The 21,031-nt window shown below is 36.1% G+C and overlaps 1 protein-coding gene across 1 annotated transcript in view; it reads right to left on the minus strand.

Moving 5' to 3' along the window:
• TBC1D19 (TBC1 domain family member 19) overlaps positions 1-21,031 on the minus strand; it is a 130,468-nt gene that overhangs the window by 77,828 nt on the left and 31,609 nt on the right. Inside the window, exons 5-8 of the mRNA XM_056125556.1 lie at positions 12,581-12,655; positions 11,373-11,436; positions 10,153-10,199; positions 5,898-6,008 (exon numbers count right to left, since the gene is read on the minus strand). Of these exons, the coding sequence (XP_055981531.1) occupies positions 5,898-6,008; positions 10,153-10,199; positions 11,373-11,436; positions 12,581-12,655 (297 nt within the window). The remainder of the gene's footprint in view (positions 1-5,897; positions 6,009-10,152; positions 10,200-11,372; positions 11,437-12,580; positions 12,656-21,031) is intronic.

The following is a 21,031-nucleotide window of genomic DNA, read 5'->3' on the forward strand; positions in this document are numbered from 1 at the left end:
TCATTTCCTCTTTTTTAGGTTGGAGACTAATGAGTTATGAAAGGAATGATAATTATCCTTTTTAAGTAAAAATAACATTCAAATTCTTTCTGAAATGCGCATACACACAGTTTATGAAGCACTTGTCAATTTTACCTTCCAAAATCATTTTCTAAATTTACTAATATAATTTTGTATCTGTGCTTTCTATGGTACTGTACAGAACAAAACACTGCAAATAACCGAAACAACTTCAATTAATTTTTAAGTAACTATCAAATGCTTTGCTAAAAAAAGCGTAAATTAGATTTATTCTCCAGACTTCCTTTACTTATCTAGTAATATCTAGGGAAAGTAATCATGTTTGTCTGTAAAAAACACACACATATATATTATAATCCCATATTATTCATGTTATTTTTATTCACAAGTAATTAAATATTTCTATTAATATTTTCTTAGTATTTTGTTACTATTCTATTTGCTAAAACTAAATGTCTTTCCTCTTTAGAACATGAAAATAACTTTAATCCTTCATAAATTATATTTACGATTTAATTTAGTTGTTACTGTTTCTAACATGACAGTTATTCTGCCTGCCATGCACACACATTTTATTTCTGTATTGATTTTAAATCATTGCTACTTATTGCAACTTTTAGCTAAACTTGATTTTTATCTATTCTTTCAAAATGCTCTGCATCTCATGTCACCATTTAGTGACTACACAAGCAATTCTTTGTTATTTTCTAATTTTCAATCCATGCCTTCCAATTAATATTTCTGAATCAGTTTTATTGCTGTACTGGGGTTTATGATGCAGAGAATCACACTCATGTATGCATCATTCCAATAACAACCACCCCCAACACAAGAGCCCACTTTGCTGTCCCTAGGACCCTTCCTGACAACGAAAGCTCAGTTCAATAGACAAAATCTTCAGTTCCAATGACTTTAACCATTTGTTGCTCCCTTCCTATGTTTTTGTCTCCCACTTACTATACAAATACTTCCTTCACCAAAATAATTAAAATAAATATTTTATTTTTAAAATAAGTTTGATTTTCATCCGTTAGAATTTAGGTTCAACAAACACTTTAATATTAGGTTAAAGTGTAGTCACAATGGTGAATTCCACTTCTGTAAGTACATAAGCTGACCTCTCAGCATTAACTTTCTATTTTAGAGCTCAGTCCTAGTTTTTCCTCGATTATCAGTAGACCTCAGCTCTAATCTCAAGTTTCCTTCCAAACTCAACCAAGGTGGCATACCTTCCTTGATATTCTAGGACAGTATAAGCAACTGTCCATGACATGTATTACTTATTTTTAAAATCAATCTTAATCAAAGCATAAAATCTCGTGATGTTGAAATCACCTTTATCAATATCTTTTTTTAAAAAGTATTCTGATAATATTGGAGGAATGAAAGGTGGCGGCACTGAAGCCCCGGTGGCGGGAGTGATGACCATCAGTCACTAGGAAGCTAAAGCCTTGAAATTCCATGACATTGCACACCAATAAGAGTCAAAAAAAATTGGCTAAAAGTCTCTAAAAAAAGAAAATTCCTTTAAACACTGTTGAATATATCTAATATTATGAACTAGATTTAAGAGACATATATTACAGGCTCACAAAATTAACTGAACTTTGCCAAGTTCAATACTTGTTATACAGACACATCAGGCCATAGATAAAATCAGGCATGCTGGGGTGATAATCATTCTATAAGGCCAAATGATTCAGAGAAAACAGGGTCAACTGACAACAATGTCTACAGGAAGAGATCCTCAGAGGCAAAGCCACAACTGCTCGAAAATCATCACTGGCTCTTGATTGCCCAACAGCTAAGGATGAATCCAAATTAGTCATAAGTTCCTTTAGGAGAGGAGACATAATTAGTGCCACTTCTACACAAGTGGAACCTTTTCATAAATGCTTCTTCACTAGCATGCTGTCAACCTAGTTCAAACGGCTGTAAGTTGAAATGATATCCCACCTTTTCCAGAAAAATCTCACATTTCCTCTTCACCCAACAATAGCATTTGGTACAAACCACGCGAACAGGACTTTTAATACTTAAAAACCAAACATAAAATCTTAGCAGTGGTGGCAAATTATTCCAAAAATGCAAACAGAATCCTACATAGTAATTCTACTTGGTACTAATACTGCTTACTGTGTTTCAAATACCAGCTATATGCTTTACATATTATGTTTCCTATGGCTGTTATTTCTAAAAAAGTAGCACTACTTGGACAGCTTTAAAGAACAGAAATTTGTGCTCACAGTTCTAGTTGCTAGTAATCCAAACATAGCTGTTAAGAGACCATGTTCGCCCTGAAGGCCCCAGGTCCGAGGGGAGAATCTGTTCTCTACCTTTCTTTTAGTTTCTGGTATTCTGAAAATCCTTTTTGTTGGCTTATAGACAGATCACACTAATCTCTACTTTTGTTACTTTTTTTCTCCTGTGTGTTTCTTCTTTTAGAAAACCCAATCATATTAACTGTAGGGATTACCATATTCTGGTAAGATATTATTTTAAATCAAATGCACCCGCAAAAACCCTCTTTACAAGTAAAGTTCACAGATACTAGACTAAAGGATTTCCCCACCTCTTCTAGAGGGACACAATGAATCCATAAAGTATCTCTTAATCTACTGGTTTGCTAAGCACTAATCAGAGATTGTTTTCATCCTTATTTTTAAAATTGAAAAAACTAACATTGAAGGTCAAGAATACTTTTTCAAAGTCACCCAGTCAGTAAGTAACAGAATATAAATCAGGACAAATAAATCCTATTATCAAGATACTGTCTTTATTTGGAGAAATAGTTTTTGACTTTAAGAAGTCAATTCAGCTAAAAGACTTTTGGCAACAACAAAATAGTTCCCTGTATCATTATGTCTTATATATTATTCCCCAGTATAAACCTACACAGGCATACACACACACACACACACACACACATGATCATAACTGGACCAATAGACAGAGACAACTACTTTCATATTTCTCCTGGATTTTATATCCACATTGGTACATTATTATTTTTAATTCATCAATATCAGATATTGATTTTTATGGCAAATAAGAATTTTAGTTCATGCAGATTATTTTTCCTCCTTCCATCATGTCAACAAAATTATATATCAATACTTACTTATTGATATATCAATATCAATGCTCAGTTTACAACCATATGATGACTAGAACCACTTTCCTATGCTCATTTTTTATAGCTTACAGTTAAGCCACTTTTCATTTATACAACTTTCTGTATTCACTTACTTCGCCCTAGATTCTTGAATAACTTTGAAAAGACACTCTTTGACTACTATTTTGCATGTGGTCAAATCTGTCAGCTCATGTAAACTTCTGGTATTTCTCTTGCAGGCATTCTCCCTAGAGTCCTCCATCTTCCTGTGCCCACCTGGGATGTCCATCACTATACTCCTCTTCGTCCCAGAGCTTTTCTTCATGGTTATTTCAGAAATTCTCCTCTAGGCTGGAACTCCATTTCCCAAGTCCTCTCTTTAACTTTTTGTTTAAGATTTTGTTTTTTTGGAAAATTCTACCATTAACCTCCTGAATAAGAGTAAATATTTTGGCTCACATAAGTTTGAAAATGTTTACTCCAATGTTAGAGCTGATTGACTGTTATTTACATGTGGAATTCTCAGTTTGAAATCATTGGTATGCAAAGGCATCATTTCAAGATTTCTGGCCTGCTATCCCGTTACTGAAACACATTCCACTCTAAATCCTGGCACTGACACTTTATAATATTTCTTTTTCTAATCTCCATTATATCTGGTGTTCTGATGTAGGTCTTCATCTACTGATGACATTGGTTGTAAGTGGCTGAGACTTCTCATAACTAGAGATGCTTGCCTTTCAATAATTGGAAATTAAAAAAATTCACTCATCTGTTTCCTTTTTCAGGAATTCTCCTGTTCAGATGTTGGACCTCCTGGATTAGTCTTCTAATTAAAAAAAAAAAAAACCTTTACTTATTTTTCAGCTTTTTGCTCTCTTTGTGGTAGAGATTTCCACAGTATTAATTTCAAATCTACTGATTGATTTTGCATAACATATTTTTGAATTCACAAAAGCTTTTTCATTATATGCATGTACATATATTTTAGAAAATGTTGTTTCATGGGTAATATCTTCTCTCTGAGAATACTAAAGACTTAATATTTCTGTTTCTATTGGGATGAAATGGTTAATAATAAGATAGCCTCTTTATCCATGATAAGATGATCTTGGGTTTTCCTTCTCCTAGCCCTATTACTCTGAAAATATGCCAGATTACCACCTCCCCAATCCCTCCAAAAAAGGTGGAGGGCTACCTACATTACTAAGTAATTCTTATTACTAATAAAAACCATGAACCTTAACTGGTAATTATATTTGAGATGCGAGACTAGGCATAGACTCAAAATCTACTAAGAAATTGAAGGCTGAGTGGCCCTGTGAGGTGTTCCTTGAGAGGGCTTGGGAGCTATGCTCATGCACATGATGGGAAATGGTTTCCATTGTGTGAGACTTCCTTACATTGTGTGTATGTGACCTTGTCACTTCCACATGAATGTATTCCTTGTCAAAGCTGAAAGTAGCATCTGACTGACTACAGATTCCTGTGAATATTTATCTGATAATGCCGTACTAACATATGAATAGGCTGTTTTCTGTCCACTATCATCTTCCAAATCTAAGAGAACCTGGTACCAAGTTTTTTCTATTAGATCCTGTGGGAGTATGAATATAAATTCAAACCTGAAACTTCTACAATGGTCCTGATAAGCACTCAGTTCCCCATTTGGCTAACTTGGATATTTCGCCCACTTTATTATGACTTCTTTATGTGTTTCTTTTAGTTTTAGTCTTTGCTTTGCAAATTGGAAGCTTGCAAATATTTAAAGATTTTACATTGGTCATTCATATTTAAGAATAAGACTATAAAAAAAAACTGACTAGAAGCTCTGTCTGTAAGAACTGAATGTAGAGTGTGGCAGCCTGCATTGTCAAGGCAATTTTATAACCAGTCAGCAATCCTTTATCAGGGTTTTCCCTGATGTCTTCTCTCCTGCGTTCAGAGTTGGTACAAGATAAAGAAGGAGTGAAACTGGGCACGCATAGTGGTAGTAGGAAGGAATGAAGACACACTGTCACCAGGCAGTGACTTTCACTTAGTTCTGATTGTAAGACAGTGTCTTATTCCTAGCCATCTATCTGAGGCCTTCGAGCCAAGAGCTTTCCTGACTCTCTCTACTTAATATGCTTCTGATTGTCCAGGAGCAAAGGAGTCCCCTTAGTATGCAGGATACAAAAGGGCCTGCAAGTGAAGCACCTTCCTTCTAGTGGTGGCCCTCCACCATGCTCTACTGACAAAGTTTAACAGTGAGCCCACCGACAGAAATGTTTCTCTGACCCACCAGCTCCAACATAGAACAGAACTAAAGCAAGAGGTGGATTTGCATTTGAGAGATAAATTTGCCCTTCTCACTCCCACCTTCTATTTCTAGAGGCATATAGGCTTGACCTCCTTCTTCATTTAGGGGCCACTTATCATTTTCCCATCAGCTCTCTAAATACAGTACGCCTTTGAATTACAAGTTGCTCCTTAGTATCTTCAAAACAATTTACATGTCTCCAAAGACTGTATTTAAATATTTGTATTTTGGAATACCTTTTTTTTCTTAGCTCAACCATCAGGAAATCTCCCACTAACTGCCTTAACTAATTTCTACCAAAAAGTCTCCAGAGAAAAGAGTTGAATTCATCCTTATCTTCCTTTTTCATTTTATTCCTTTATTTAATGAGCAGATTGTGCTGTTACTGTTGATATATGCTTCCCTAAAGTATATTTCTGATGACTATAAATATGTTTGTTTTTTAAGTCCTATACTTACCAGTTCAGGGATATCTTTTACTTTCAGAGGAACTTGGATTAAACCCAAATGAGTCCTGAAACTAAGAGAATCACCATTTTCATAATTTGGGTTGCGAAGATTAATTAATACCTTTAAAAACAAATCCAACAAAATTGGTTAGTTTTTTTAATAGGATGCTAATACTTACACTACTGACTGTGCTATTCTTTGTACGTCACCACAAAATAAGAAACTATCTGGGGCTACACATTTTCTTTAATTATATCCTAAAATTTTATAAAATTATATTGCATTATTAAAATACCAGACACTTTTAATTACAATAGTGTAACATTCATTCCAACCCATTAGCTATAAAAAAATTTTAAAGTTAATAATTTAGTTAGAAAAAACTTTTCGATCATAAGAAAAAATAAAATTGATTATGTTACCAAGGAAGGTGAGAAAAAAGTTTAACTGCTTGCCTGTACTATTTATCATAGAAAAATGTAAAACAAATCTAAACTCTGAAAAACATACTAAGACGGTTGTTAAGACTTTTTTTAAACCAAAATAAATGTATATTACAGGGTATTTAAACCAAATCCATGTGGAAAAGGGGGGTATTTTTGTAGCCTAACTAGTAAGTGGCAAAGACCATTTACATACTTTCCTTTTCAAAATTGGGCTGCAGCAATAGCACAGCGGGTAGGGCGTTTGCCTTGCACATGGCCAACATGGCCGACCCAAGTTCGTATTCCTCCGCCCCTCTCGGAGAGCCTGGCAAGCTACGGAGAGTATCTTTGCACGGCAAAGCCTGGCAAGCTACCTGTGACGTATCTGATATGCCAAACACAGTAACAAGTCTCACAATGTTACGGGCCCGCTTGGGCAAATTGATGAACAATGGGAGGGCAGTGACAGTGACAGTGACTTTTCAAAATTAAATGGAATAAAGAGGGTCTTAGAAATATGCATATCTTTGTCTAAAAAACTCACTTCTGTGTGGGAAAAAAAAGATGTCTGCAAAGATAGTGCAGAAAGAACAAAATGAAGCACTGCTAATCACAGTAGAACATGGAACAAATTAACTACTGGGTTAGAAGGAAGTTATGAAAAAATTATAGTGAATTCATATAATAAAATATGGCACACTATTCCTTAATATAAATATAATAATATGAAAATATTTATAACATTTTAAAAATTTTAAATGGTTGTATTTATTGCCGTGTGATAATAATTATGGGCTGAAATGTCATATTATTTTATATGGATTCTGAAATCTTTTGTATATTTTCTCATTTTCTAACAGTATGCTTCAGAAGAAAAGCAAAATAATTTTTTAAATATTTCTAAATTAATTTTTGAACTGGAACTCTAGAGGAAAACAAAACAGTAACAAACCACTGATGACAAAACCACTGTCATAGTTTGGGAAAACCTTAACTGAAAATTTATAGATGATAAATAGAATACTACTATGCCAAAATTTCCAAAAATTACAAACACTGAATTGAAACTAAAATCATCAGTAGTGGAACAGAGAGATTTTCCAATGGGTAAGGTGCTTCCCTTGAATGCACCAGCTTGGGTTTGATCTCCGGCATCCTATATAGTTCCCCTGAGCCCACAAGGAGTGATTCCTGAGTGTAGAGCCAAGAATAACCCCTGAGCACCACTGGGTGTGCCCTCACCCCTGGCTCACATTAATAGTACCTGTACTTGAAAATATTTAGCAAATAATAGTGTTAAATACAAACTAATGTAGAAAAGAAATTTTAGCCTAATTATACAAATAATGCATCACACTTCACGAGAAAGTCACATAGAATAGAAAACAAAAAGAAAGTATGAATACATAGGTAATGAAAAAGGGAATATGGCAGAAATACAGAAACTATAATGAAGGAAATAACTATAGGAAATGTTAGTGATTAAAAGAAGAATCTTTACATAAGTAATAAAAGGATCAATTTAGCAATGGTTCTAAAGGAAGTACAATGTTATTATTAAGAAGAAAATCTAGCTAAAGATAATCCATATAAAATAATATGACATTTCAGCCCTTAAGTGCCAGAGAAGGATAGCTTGAGAGAGACTTTTGATAAATTAGACAAATAACACTACCAACGACAAAGGGCAGTTTCTGACAAGTTACTATCTCATCAGAGATAAAGTCCAAAAGGCCTGAAATAATTTCTAACGTTGAATACTAAAGAATTGGTGTGAGGGATCCTGTGCTCAGAGCATTGGCAAAATAAAATGTGAGGAATTCAGCCATGATCTGCACATTCATTTAGCTGCTGTTTATTGGCACTTATGTGCTAAGCCTCCTGTGACTGGCTGGAGAAAGCAGTTAAACACTATTTAAGCAGTTAAATAGTAGTTGTATGCCTATTTCCAAGCCTACATGAAGCCAAGTTGTGATTTCATCATTGATGAGACAGAATGAAATATACTATTCATGTAGCACATGCTATTTTAATATCCCCCGGAGGCTGATAGATTTATTTCCATTATTGATTAACAATATACAGGTTAATCAATAATGCAACTAAGGTAACCTGAGAAGAGGCTGAGGAGGGAAGGAAGGTGTGTGTGTATGGGGGGATGGGAAATAGCTAATCTAAAATAAAAACTGCAACTTTGATTTAGCCAGTGGGAGTGTAAAAGACCTGTTGAAAAATGTTGGTCTTGTTCCCCAGACTAAGAGATCTTGCCTATCTCTTGGTGGCTCATAATCCAAGGACAAAAACACATCCTGTACAAACAAGGAAGGCCTGGTGTCTGGGTCTCGGAGAGGGGCTTCCTGATGGGGAGTCTTTACAATAATCTGACTCAAGTTGTTCAGGCAATGACCAAAACAGAATGAGAAGGGCCTGGTCTTTTGAAGCCGGCACCTCGTAAGAGAAGGTCAGCAATAAGCAAAATAAGAAAGCAGTATAATTTATGATGAAAAGCTTTGTCCACAATGAAGCAGGAAATGTCTATCAGGAGTTCCAAGAGAGAAAGCCAGCAGCAAAATCCTGGATGAGGGAAGGAAGTCAGGGAAGCAAGAGGCAACAGCAGTTAGAAAAAAGTCAAGGAGACCAATTCAGAGAGATAACAGGGTGTTGGGTAAAGCAGTGTTTTACACCACTGTTGTGGCTTTAGTTTGTAACAAGGATGAGTTGAAAAGTCACTGGATACCAACAGAGTGGCTTATTCCGAAAGGCATTGAGATTCCTCTGAAATTGTGCCAGAAACAGAATCTAGACAAAGGTCAGGGTGACACAGGAAAGTCAGTGAGGAGCTACTGTGACAGTCCAGATAGGAGAGGGATGCTTGGACCATGGAGGTAGCCATGGTGGCAATGGGAAATGGATAGATTCTGGATCTATTTTGATGGATAATGAATAGGATTTCCTAATGAATTACATGTAAACTATAAGGAAAGATTGAAGTGAAGAAAGTAAATTAAAATAACGGGTTCTAAAGGTCTACGAAAAAGTTCCACTAGAAAACTTGCTGTCATTCTCAACTGCTCCTCACTTTCACCAATGGGCATGTTCCTGCCATACCTCTAGAGGACAGATCAGTTTACTGCCAGGACAAATGATCTCTGCCTAATTACTACAAAATCTAGGCATGAAAAAGTCATCCTTTTCTTCTGATGTAGCCGCATCTTAAACAGTTCCTAAAATCTCCTCCAAATCTCTTAAATTTGTTGAATTCTATTTCCAAAGCTGTTCTCTTAAGCATACAGAACTTTATCATGTTTTACCTGGACTACTAAAACAGGGAAGAGATGAAAATGTAAAGATTACTCAGCATCTTTACATGTCACTGTCACTGTCCTTCCTTTGTTCATTGATTTGCTCGAGCGGGCCCAGTAACGTCTCCATCATGAGACTTGTTGTTACTGTGTTTGGCATACTGAATATGTCACCAGGAGCTCGCCAGGCTTTGCCGTGTGGGCGAGATACTCTCGGTAGCTTGCCGGGCTCTCTGAGAGGGAGGGAGGAATCGAACCCGGCTCGGCAGGGCTGGCTGTGGGCAAGGCAAACGCCCTACCGCTGTGCTATCGCTCCAGCCCTAAATATCTTTACATGCCAGGCAGAATTTAATCAAAATCTTCCTAATATACATACTTACCTCTAATCTTTCCAAATTCTTCAAAAGCAATTTCCAGACACAAATCAGATCCTATCATTCATCTGTTTCAATGGCTAAAAGGCTCTTTCATGGTAATCTTATTGCCGGGAGATATTATAATACCATCATTTCTTTCACATTTTCCCAAAGAACTTACCTCGAGAAAATCCTTAGGTGCATAAACAGGTCTGAAAAGGCTTAAATCTAAAATTAATGAGATAGATTAAAACAAAATTTCAGTTAAGATTTTGTACCCGTGCCAATAAATAATGTCAATGATTCGTACACTGCTGTGCAGCTAGATTACTTCCAGCATTGGCTGAGAATCAGACTGTTATTTGTGATACATTGTATTGAGAATTGACAACACAGAAATGAAGATAGTCCTTCCCCCTACAGCTTAAATGACATTATTTGCAAGAAATTAAGAGTCTGCCTTCATAAATTTGCACATCATTTTGAACTGAATTCTTAAAAAATCAATAAAATATGAAGTTCTATTAAGAGAATTTTCAAAACACTTAGACTACAATATATTCTCTTTTTTTCTACAATATATTCTTCATGTGTTTCCCTGATAATTTGGACCTGTCTGCCCTTTGAGCTCTTATAACACACTGTTTCCTCTATTATGATGGGTGTCGTTTGTCGTTTGAAAAAAAATTCACTATTTTTCTGAATGCCAGAGAGAGATCTTGTGCATGCCTTGATTATGAAATTACAAACATCAACTGATCACAGTAAAATGATGTCTAGTTGTTACTGTATTCTTACAAAACTGGCTCAATTTTAAATATTAAAGAAACCAAAATAAATTATAAAATTAGAACTCGAAACATTTTACTACTTAATTCATCTTGTTAATTCATCATTTAACTTGCAATGTAACTAAGTTTGAAAATATTTACCTTAATTGAGTTCAAGGAATCCACTTTATCTTATACTTCTATAAAAATGTTTTTAAAAGCTGCCTTAAAAAAATATTTGAGCGCTGGAGAGGCAGATCAACTGAACACATGCTTTGTATGTAAGAGGTTTGATCTGTGGCACCACATGGTCCCCTGAGTACTGCAGGAACAAGCCCAAGCAACAAGCCCAGAGTAGTACATGAGTTTCAATGGGTGTGACCCCCCAAATAAAAATAAAATTTAAATATGATAATTGATTAAAATGTCCTCAAATAGTGGAACACAGAGACAAAAGTTAGGAATTTTTCAACTGTAACATTCAAGTTTAAGTAAACAGATGATAATAAACTAGTAAAATGGGGAGAGAACTATCTTTCCAAAGGAATTATTAATGTTACTACTATGGATTTGTAATTAAGAAGGAAAATATTTCCCTTCTACCACATTTTGAAAAAATATTTTCAAATACCTGGTTCATCAGTCCCCATTTCATTCCATTTATTGAGAAGTTCTTTCTGCTCTCCAACTGGCCTCTAAAAAAAGTAATTTTAAACTTGGTTTCAATATATGAAGTTAAGCAGTGCAACCGAAAAATAAGAACTGGTAATTTATCTAAAACTAAGCTACTGAGCATAAGGGAAAATAACTTCATTACAGACAGTAAACAATATTTGGAATTACACTTAAATTATTATTTTTAACTATTATATAGCCAGTCTCAACTCAAAATATAGTGCTAGTGAGTCTAAAAAGAGAAGGTCAATGATGATGTGTACAGGCCATTAAATTTCATGAAGAAAACCTGCTCCTCAGTCACATACTGCTTCTCTTACCCCATCCAGAGATGCAGAATGCATCTCAGAAATGCGTCACAAGGGGACTGGCCAAGAGAGTGTGACTGTGAGTCAGAAGCATCATCTTCCTATATGACATATTAACTAGCACTACACGGTTAGACAGTATTTCACACAGATTTATCCTTTTATGCACCATCCTACTGGTGCCTTCAGTGATCTGTCCTTGGATATTATCCAAAGTACATCCATAGATCCTGTCTCACAGTAGGGAATAAACAGCAGGTAAAGAGAATAAAATGGAAAGAAACTTATCCTCTCCCACATGTAAGCAACTCTAGAGAATCCAGGGCATTCCTTACGTGCCTTGTGTCTCCTTTCTCTCTCTCCCTACTCAAGGCCCAGGCTGGTGGATAAATATCGAGCATTAGGCATAAATCTAATGCTACTAGATTTAAACAGTTTACAGAGAGAAGAAAAATGATTTCTTTGCATTGCCTATGTTAACATGAAAGATGGTACCATTTTGGCTATTATAAGTCAATTGAATTAGAAGTCTACTTCAATTTAAGAAGTATGATCAAAAGTAAGACAAATAAGAGTAATTAAAATCATTGAAGTGTACTTATAACCTCCTTTACAGCCTACCCTCTAAATAATCTGTACCATAGATTCCACATTCTAGACAGAGGTTAATAGAGAAATAATTACAGCATACATACATAATAGAAATCTATATAGAATATACCCATAAATGGCATAAACCCATGAAGCTTTTTGTTTCAAAGCAGATAGTTTTATAAAGAAAATATATCTACATAACAGTTATCATTTCATGACACATCTTTGTATTTATAATAAAATAATTCTATATTAAAAGTACCTTTCTTGCCAATGGGATACTCAGTTCTGTGCACATACTATTTAAACTCTTCAAAATTCTTTTTTCCCAACTTCCCTGGAACATAAGGAATAGTCTATTATTATTGTTTCTAGATAATAATAAAATTTATTTGAAAAATTAAAGTTATCATGAGTTATATCAATAATTGAGATTTCTTCATTTATCAACTCAACAAATATTGATTAATGTCTACTATATGAACAGATATATAGCCTTAGTGCTGTGAATGAGTAATTAATAATAGAAAGTCTCTGTCTATTGGGAACTGATGTCCTACTAGAGGAAGAGAATAAAGAATGATGAAGAATTAAGTCATATTTTGAGAAAAATAATAGATAAATAAATTGTAGGTTAAATTTTAGCATTTTATATCAGAAGTCCCATCAATAAGCTAGCAAAAAAATGAAAATGTTATAGAAACATAAAGTTTCACCCCTAAATACCATGAATATTCTAAGACTACCTTTCTGAATATAATCAAAATACATGTCAGAAAATTGATGAAAATGATATTTCAAATGATATTTATATCATATCATCGAGTCCATTTGCAAAATTTTCTAGGTATCCTCAAGATATTGACAGTGCTTTTAAAATACAGGATCTATTACAAATCCATGCATTATGTCACATTTGATTATTATGTCTCTTTTAGTAGAGCTTTATCAAGAGCCTTTGTTTTCTTTTGAAGGATAAGAATTATTTTGAGGAGTCCAGGCCAGGCTATCTGACAGAATGTGTCATAATCTGCATTAATTTTATTATAACAGTTACTAACTTCAGTAACTGTTAATTTTAATAGCAAGTTACAGATTGTCAATACTAAGCTACAATGTTATATTTTTACTAAAATCCATCCATTGGCCACTCTGACCTACTGAAACAAAAATTAAAAAATTACCCAACTCCAAAATTTTGACAATAAGAGGGACTCTGTATTATGTTATTCTTAGAGGAGAGGGAAGTTATAACCAGTCAATAGAAGTAAAATAAGCACTAATAATGATAAAAATAATAATAACTCCTGTATGTGGTTGTCATCAAGGGTAAAGCAGGAGCATGCTTTCACAGTGACATAACTGTGAAAATAATAATCACACAAGAACAGAGTTTGAACACTATCAGTCACTGCTGCTTTTTTTTTAAGACTTTTTAAAATACATCACTTTCTTCATTTGAAACATATGAAGTTCTCCTATTCCCAGCACACTCCTTAATCCTACTTTACCAGGGAATCTTCTCCCCTTCCCACTCCTCACCTCCCTTGTGCCCTCTCACCTGGCCTCCCACCCCACATGCCAGCTCAGTATTTGCCTACAGCTTCTCACAGCACCCTGTCCTTCCCTATTAGAGCACACATCACACTTTGTCTAGCACATGAAAGAACCCCAGTCACTGAACAGATTTCTCCTCTAAGAAGTGTTGCGAGAATTTCTAACAGTTTTGATATAGTGGTCTGTGCAATAAATAAATAGAAAGAATATGGGAGAAATATAGAGCAATAGAAATATAGTGTGAAACTATAATATATTTATAATATTCTATATTACAAACTATAACATATTTAGTGTATTAAATATATAAAAACAAATTCCATGAATGAAAAAAACACTCTGATTAAAGTACATAAAATATCTCCAAATAAATTCCACTTTTGATTTATTTTCAATTCTCTGTCTTTTCTCTCTCTCTCTCTCTCTCTCTCTCTCACACACACACACACACCACATACAAAGCACACATACACAATACACAATAAATAGATATGAAACTTTAAAAATATATTTGGCTGCCTTACTCATGATAAAATATTGAGGATAACAATACAATACAATTTCAGCATCCTTATTCCCAAATATCAGGGTTAATCTTATTTAACGTTTGCATCTCACTTTAAATACAATTCTCTCTAATAAGCCTCTGTCACTCCTCCGACTCCAGCCTGTGGAAGAAGAGGCCAGAAACACAGAACAGGGGTTAAGGAGCTCGCACTGCAAGCAGCCGAGTCTGGTTTGCTCTCCAGCAGCATATAAGGTCCCCAAGCACTGTGAAGAGTGATTTCTGAGCAGGGGCTGGAGCGATAGCACAGCGGGTAGGGCGTTTGCTTTGCACGCGGTCGACCCGGGTTTGATTCCCAGCATCCCATATGGTTCCCTCAAGTACCACCAGCAGTGATTCCTGAGTGCATGAGCCAGAAGTAACTCCTGAGCATCGCCATGTGTGACCCAAAAAGCAAAAATTAAATAAATAAATAAATAAAGAGTGATCTCTGAGCAGAGCCAGGAGTAAGCTGTTAGCACTGCTGGGTGTGGTTCAAAACCAAACCAAAACACTATAGAATGTGGAAGGACTAGGTATGAAGAAGTTAATTTTTTAAAAACTGGTACTTTCATTCTAATTACTATCATGAAAATCAGAAATTCAGTCCAAAGTTTATATTATTTATCTTATTATACAAAAAAAAAACGGCTAACGATTGAATTATGATTGCAAATGGCCTAATTTTTAGTCAATCATAAAAGAGCTTGCGAACTGGTGAAGAGATAATAACTCTCATATGTATAAAAAACAAAATTATAATCGAGAGTGCAGGGCTCATAAGATGCATGTTCATGTGGAATAAATGATTTTAGTACAATATAAAAATTCAAGTATGAAGGCCATTCAAAACAGAATAAGACTGGGTCTGGGACTAAGCACATGCTCTGTAAGCAGGAGGTCCAGGTTTGATCTCGGCATCCATGGTCCCCTCAGCACCCTCAGGAGCCACCTCAAGCACTGGATCAGGAGTTGCCCCTGCTGGATGTCAAAAAACAAAACAAAAACACTAACAAACAAAACACAGAGCAACACATTCTAATAGGATACCGTGACAAGATATTCTATAACATCTATTAACTTAAGCTCTAAAATTATAATTTCACGAGAATATTTCATTTGTTTGTTTGGGGGCCACGCCCGGCAGTATTTAGAGCTCATTTCTGGCTCCATGCTCAGGGATCACTCCTGGTGGGGTTCAGGGGATATAAGAGGTGCTGAGGATTAAACTGGGTCGGAAACACGCAAGGCAAGTGCTACCTGCTGTACTATTTTTCCAAGTTCCCAAGAATATCTCGTTTAATACTCTCTACAAAGTACAATTGTAAGTCATCAACCATAGTTATTTAAAATGTATATCCCATTGTAGCAAAGATTTAAGTTTAACAACTTTAAATTTAATTTAGCTGTACTATAAGGAGAAAATAGTTTAGAAAAAAGTTACACAGAAAAGATATTAAGATCAAAAGAAAATATTCTGAACTAAATGAGTCTAGGAAGCTCAAAAAGTTATGTGATTTGCATGTGTTTACACAGGCTCTTTTATTAATCCTGCCATATATACATTAATATTTCACTGTATCACTGTCACTGTCATCCCGTTATTCATAGATTTGCTCGAGTGGGCGCCAGTAGCATCTCCATCCATCCCAGCCCTGAGATTTTAGCAGCCTCTCCTTACTCGTCCTTCCCAATGGTACCATATTATATATATTAACCTCAATTAAAAGTGGAAAATACAAAAGAAAATATTAAAAAGAAAACATGAGAACAGAATGAGAAAGAATTTTAAGAACTGAAACAATGCTGAATGTCTTCATTCAACAATCACTTTTTCCGTGTTCTAAAACTAAGGCAGGAATGTAGAAATAACCCAGAAGGAAAAACAGAAGACTGATAAGGAAAGAGAAAAGGATGCTCAGTTCGGAAACGTTTGTGTTTTTGAGGTATGATAGGAAAATGAACTGTAAGAGCTGAGTTTTCAAATAAAAAGTAGTTCATTCAATAAATATTTGTTCAGCATATATTAAATGCACACCAAGAAACACATTTTTTCTGATGGTGAAAACATATCAAAAGATACGGGATATATTATGTATAAAGTAAATAAAGGGTTTATCAGTCCATGTCTTAAATCACAGAAACAACATTTTAAAAACGAGCAAAGCTAGATATACCAATTCCTCTAAACATGGTAGGTACCCACCACTTTCTTAAAAATACTAAAAGTAGGGGGGCGCAGTGATAGTAGAGTGGGTAGGACACTTGCCTTGCATGTGGCAGACCTGGGTTCGATCTCTGGCACCCCATATTGTCCCAAGCACCACCAGGAGTGACTATTGAATGCAGAGTCAGGAGTGATCCCTGAGCATCATTCAGTGACCCCAAAACAAAACAAAACAACTAAACAAAATAATCCTGAAAGTAATGACAGAAAACTGACTGCCTGGCGTGTCTTCCTCATTCCCTGTGCCATATCTAAGATACAATGAGAAGGCAGCAGGATTTTTCCAAGGTAACACTATTTTTTTTGTTTCGGTTTTTCATCATACCCAGTGATACACAGGGGTTACTGCTGGCTCTGCACTCAGGAATTACTCCTGGCAGTGCTCAGAGGACCATATGGGATGCTGGGAATCGAACCCGGTCAGCCATGTGCAAGGCAAATGCCCTACCCACTGTACTACCACTCCAGCCTCAACACTGTATTCTTATATTATTAAGCTTTCAAAGTATATGGGCATCAAGAAAAAAAGATACAAGTGCAGGTAGCAAGTAGGTTTTTCAAAATAACTCTTTCAACATATTTTAAAAAGTAATGGTTTCTAACAAAAAGACTTACAAAACACATAAAAAGATTTTGAAAACTTATTTAAATTAATGGTCTTTTAATTTTAAAATGTTTAAGTAGGAAGACATTACCTTTTACCCAAACCCATATCCTCTCCAAATGAAATTACTGTTGCCTTAAAATCAATTTCCCTAATAATTGGAATCTGTCATATTAACCCAAAGGATTTTAAGCATTTACAAATACAGCAATTTCTAAGCCATAAGAGGCAAAATAATCACCAAAAGAAAAAAGAAGTGATTACAATGAAATCTTCAAATACACACTGGTGATCACTTTACTACTTTATATTTTAAACAATCAAACGCAGGTCTGTAAAAAATAAATAGATAAAGTAAATATAAGCATGAAACAAATATTCTTTGGAACTATAAAATTTTTTAAATTTTATTCACCCTGATCTCTTCCCCCACCGAAAATAACTAGTAACTATCTATATAGTAGAAAATGATTTTAACATTCTTCTCTGACTTTTGTGTAGTCAAAATAATTTAGAAGACATTTGACTGGCCAGAGAAGAGCTCAGAGGGGAGGAAGAAACCTGCAAAGAACAAAATAATCAGTAAGTGTCCAAAAGCTTACATCAACTAAAAGCAACCACCACTAACATTTTGTTCTGTCCCTTATTTCTATGCATGTGTGTGTATAACTGGATACCTGTTATATATACATGTTTACATATAAAGTGGAAGTAACTAAATTTTGCTTTTTCCATTGAAGCATTATCCATTGTAGCACTGTCCTTCGGTTGTTCATCGATTTGCTCCAGCGGGCATCAGTAACGTCTCCATTGTGATACTTGTTACTGTTTTTGGCATATCAAATACACCACGGGGAGCTTGTCAGGTGTGGTTGGGAAACTCTTGGCAGTTTGTCGGACACTCTGAGAAGGACGGAGGAATCAAACCGGGGTGGGTCGGCCGCGTGCAAGGCAAACGCCCTACTCACTGTAGTGATAGCTAGCTCTATAGCTATCGCTACCACTATCACTACAGCGGGTAGGCATTTGCCTTGCACGTGGCTGACTCAGGTTCGATTCCCAGCATCCTATATGATCCCCCGAGGACCGCCAGGAGTAATTCCTGAGCATAAGCCAGGGGTAACCCCTGTGCAATGCCGGGTCTGACCCAAAAAGAAAAAAACAAAAAAGAAGACTTGAGGCTTCCATTTAAGAATATGCTATATTCACTTTCCAGCTTAATTTAATCTAAAATGATATTTTTGACCCCGTATTGCACTTTCTTTGGAGATATCACATACATTACATTTAATTAGGTCTTAAATAGATTCTTTTAAATTCTGCAATCTTATCGTGAATATAAGTTGCATTTCTCAAAAAGGGAAGCCTTGAGATAGGATTCTAGAAGTGGAATTACCAGGGAAGAGGAATCTTTCCATTTTTTAATGCATAATCATTTAAACAAGACTGATGGAGCATACCCCAAGTCAGGCCTTGGGACAGACCTGGGAGAGGGAATGAAGAAACGCAAACCTGAACCTAAGAGTGAGGACAGAGAGCCGGGCTCCTCCCCACTCTGAGCTCTTCTCTGGCTAGTCAAATAATCAACTCAACACCACACACACACACGTTAATAGGAGAAGTATACTAATTTTGTACATACAGGGACTCTACAGAGACTTGGAGCGGGATTGGGGATACCAAACCCAAGTAAGGAAAACTGGGGGCATGGGACGCAGACCTTCAGGAGGGAGGCAAGGGCTTTATGATGAAGCATCTTTCACAGTGCGGGTGTTTTAGAATGAGACGTCTGTCCAGCTGTAGCGATAGGTTACTCCGATAAAAAGATTACTCCTGGTAGCAGTGACCCTAACTCTGGGTAAGACTTCCAATTGTTATTCTTCTAGGCAGTCAGGAAACTTCCCACGCACTTGTAGGACTTCAATTCAGCTAAACAAAATGGAGTGGCACACGGTTCAAACGGATGTCCTTCAGACATCCCAAATAGCGTGGGCAGAGGACTGAAGGAAGAATACAGCTGAGCAACCGAGATCTGGGTGCTGGAGTCTCAAAAGATGCCATTGTCTCACAGAAGTCTGTAGCCACGTTTGCCAAAAATACGTGGGATTTGGAAGGCAGTTCTTAGGGAGCAGCAACAGACATATGGAAGTGACTGCAGGGTCACCTGCCAGCACAACTGAAGAAGTCAAGTATGATTGGACAGAAAGAGTTTGGGAGTTTGTGACTGCACATGGAGAGAGGAGTAGCAGGATGGAGAGGCTTAGAGGGAGAAAACAGACGAAATGGGAACGGTAAGAAAGAGACGCGATCATTCCAAGCGAAAGTAAGGAACCCACACACTAGTCTAAGTCTTTCGAATCAGAAGACAGGAGGCAGAAAGACCAGTGAGGGCAGCTGTGTGATGTGAAACAGTATAAAAGGAAAGTGTCACTGTCACGATGTTGTCAGAGAGCACAGTCAGGTCATCTAGACATCATAGCTCGAGTAATGACTGGACATTTCCAGAGTCAAACTGTCCAGGTTCAAATCTCAGCTCCTAAAACACTAAGGGTAATTTATCTCACACTGTTGCCATTTATATTAAGTTAGTATTTTCAAAGCGTCAGAATGGCACCTTCCACAAAACCAGAGCTTTATATGCTGACTAGGATTATTTCACAAGAATACTCATTTATCACACTGTGTATCAATTTCTTTAAATACTGCTTTATCTGAAATATACAGCAAAGTAGTTTATATAAAAATAAGAATTTATAGTCAAATAAATTTGAACACTGAATTAAATAAAATTAAACACTTTGCTCATGGCAGAAGTTCACTAAACTTTTAACACACCAAAATACACTATGAGCAACAAAAGTATAGAATATTGAATTAAAGGCTGAAGTATAAAACAACTGTAATTCCATAGCACTATAGCACTGTCCTCCCATTGTTCACTGATTTGTTCGAGCAGGCACCAGTAACTTGTTGTTACTGTTTTTGGCATACTGAATACGCCACAGGGAGCTTGCCAGGCTCTGCCGTGCGGGCAGGACACTCTCGGTAGCTTGTCAGGCTCTCCGAGAGGGACAGAGGAACTGAATCCAAGTTGGCCGCATACGAGGCAGACATCCTACCTGCTGTGCTATCGCTCCAGTCCATTAATAATTCCATATTCATACAAACAAACAAAAACCACAAAAATACAAAAACAAAAAATGCTTTTATTTTATAATTGATAATTACATAATAATTATGTAATAATAATTTCTTGGCTACTCCTCAAAAAAGGCTGAGCATAACCAGAGGTAGTACAGGGGTTACAGCACTTAACTGAGATGTGGACAAGCCTGGTTAACTCTCTGGCACTGTAGCAGTTCCCTTAAACACTCAAGGAATCACCCCTGAGGGCTAGAAGTAAGACCCAAGCAAGGGTAAAACTAAGAAAAGACAGCACCTAACTCATTCCTCCTTAGATTGGGGGTGACCCATAAAGCACAATAAACAAAAAGGGGCGGAAGAGTGACTTTACAAAAAGGAAATACTACAAATATTACTTCAACCACAAAACCAATCACACCAATAGTGATTACTCACGCTAACAGTATATAACAATGATGTGACAATAACTTGCACTTTACACCTAGAGTATTCGATATGCCAGACACAGTAACAACAAAGTCTCCAATGGAGACGTTACTGGGCCTGCTCGAGCAAATCGACGATCAACGGGACGGCCTTTACCTTTACCTTTTACCTTTACACCTACTGACTCCCGCCCAAAGCCCTCTCTAATTAT

The sequence above is a fragment of the Sorex fumeus genome, unplaced genomic scaffold, assembly GCF_029834395.1.
Source record: "Sorex fumeus unplaced genomic scaffold, SorFum_2.1 ptg000055l, whole genome shotgun sequence".
NCBI classification, from domain to species: domain Eukaryota; kingdom Metazoa; phylum Chordata; class Mammalia; order Eulipotyphla; family Soricidae; genus Sorex; species Sorex fumeus.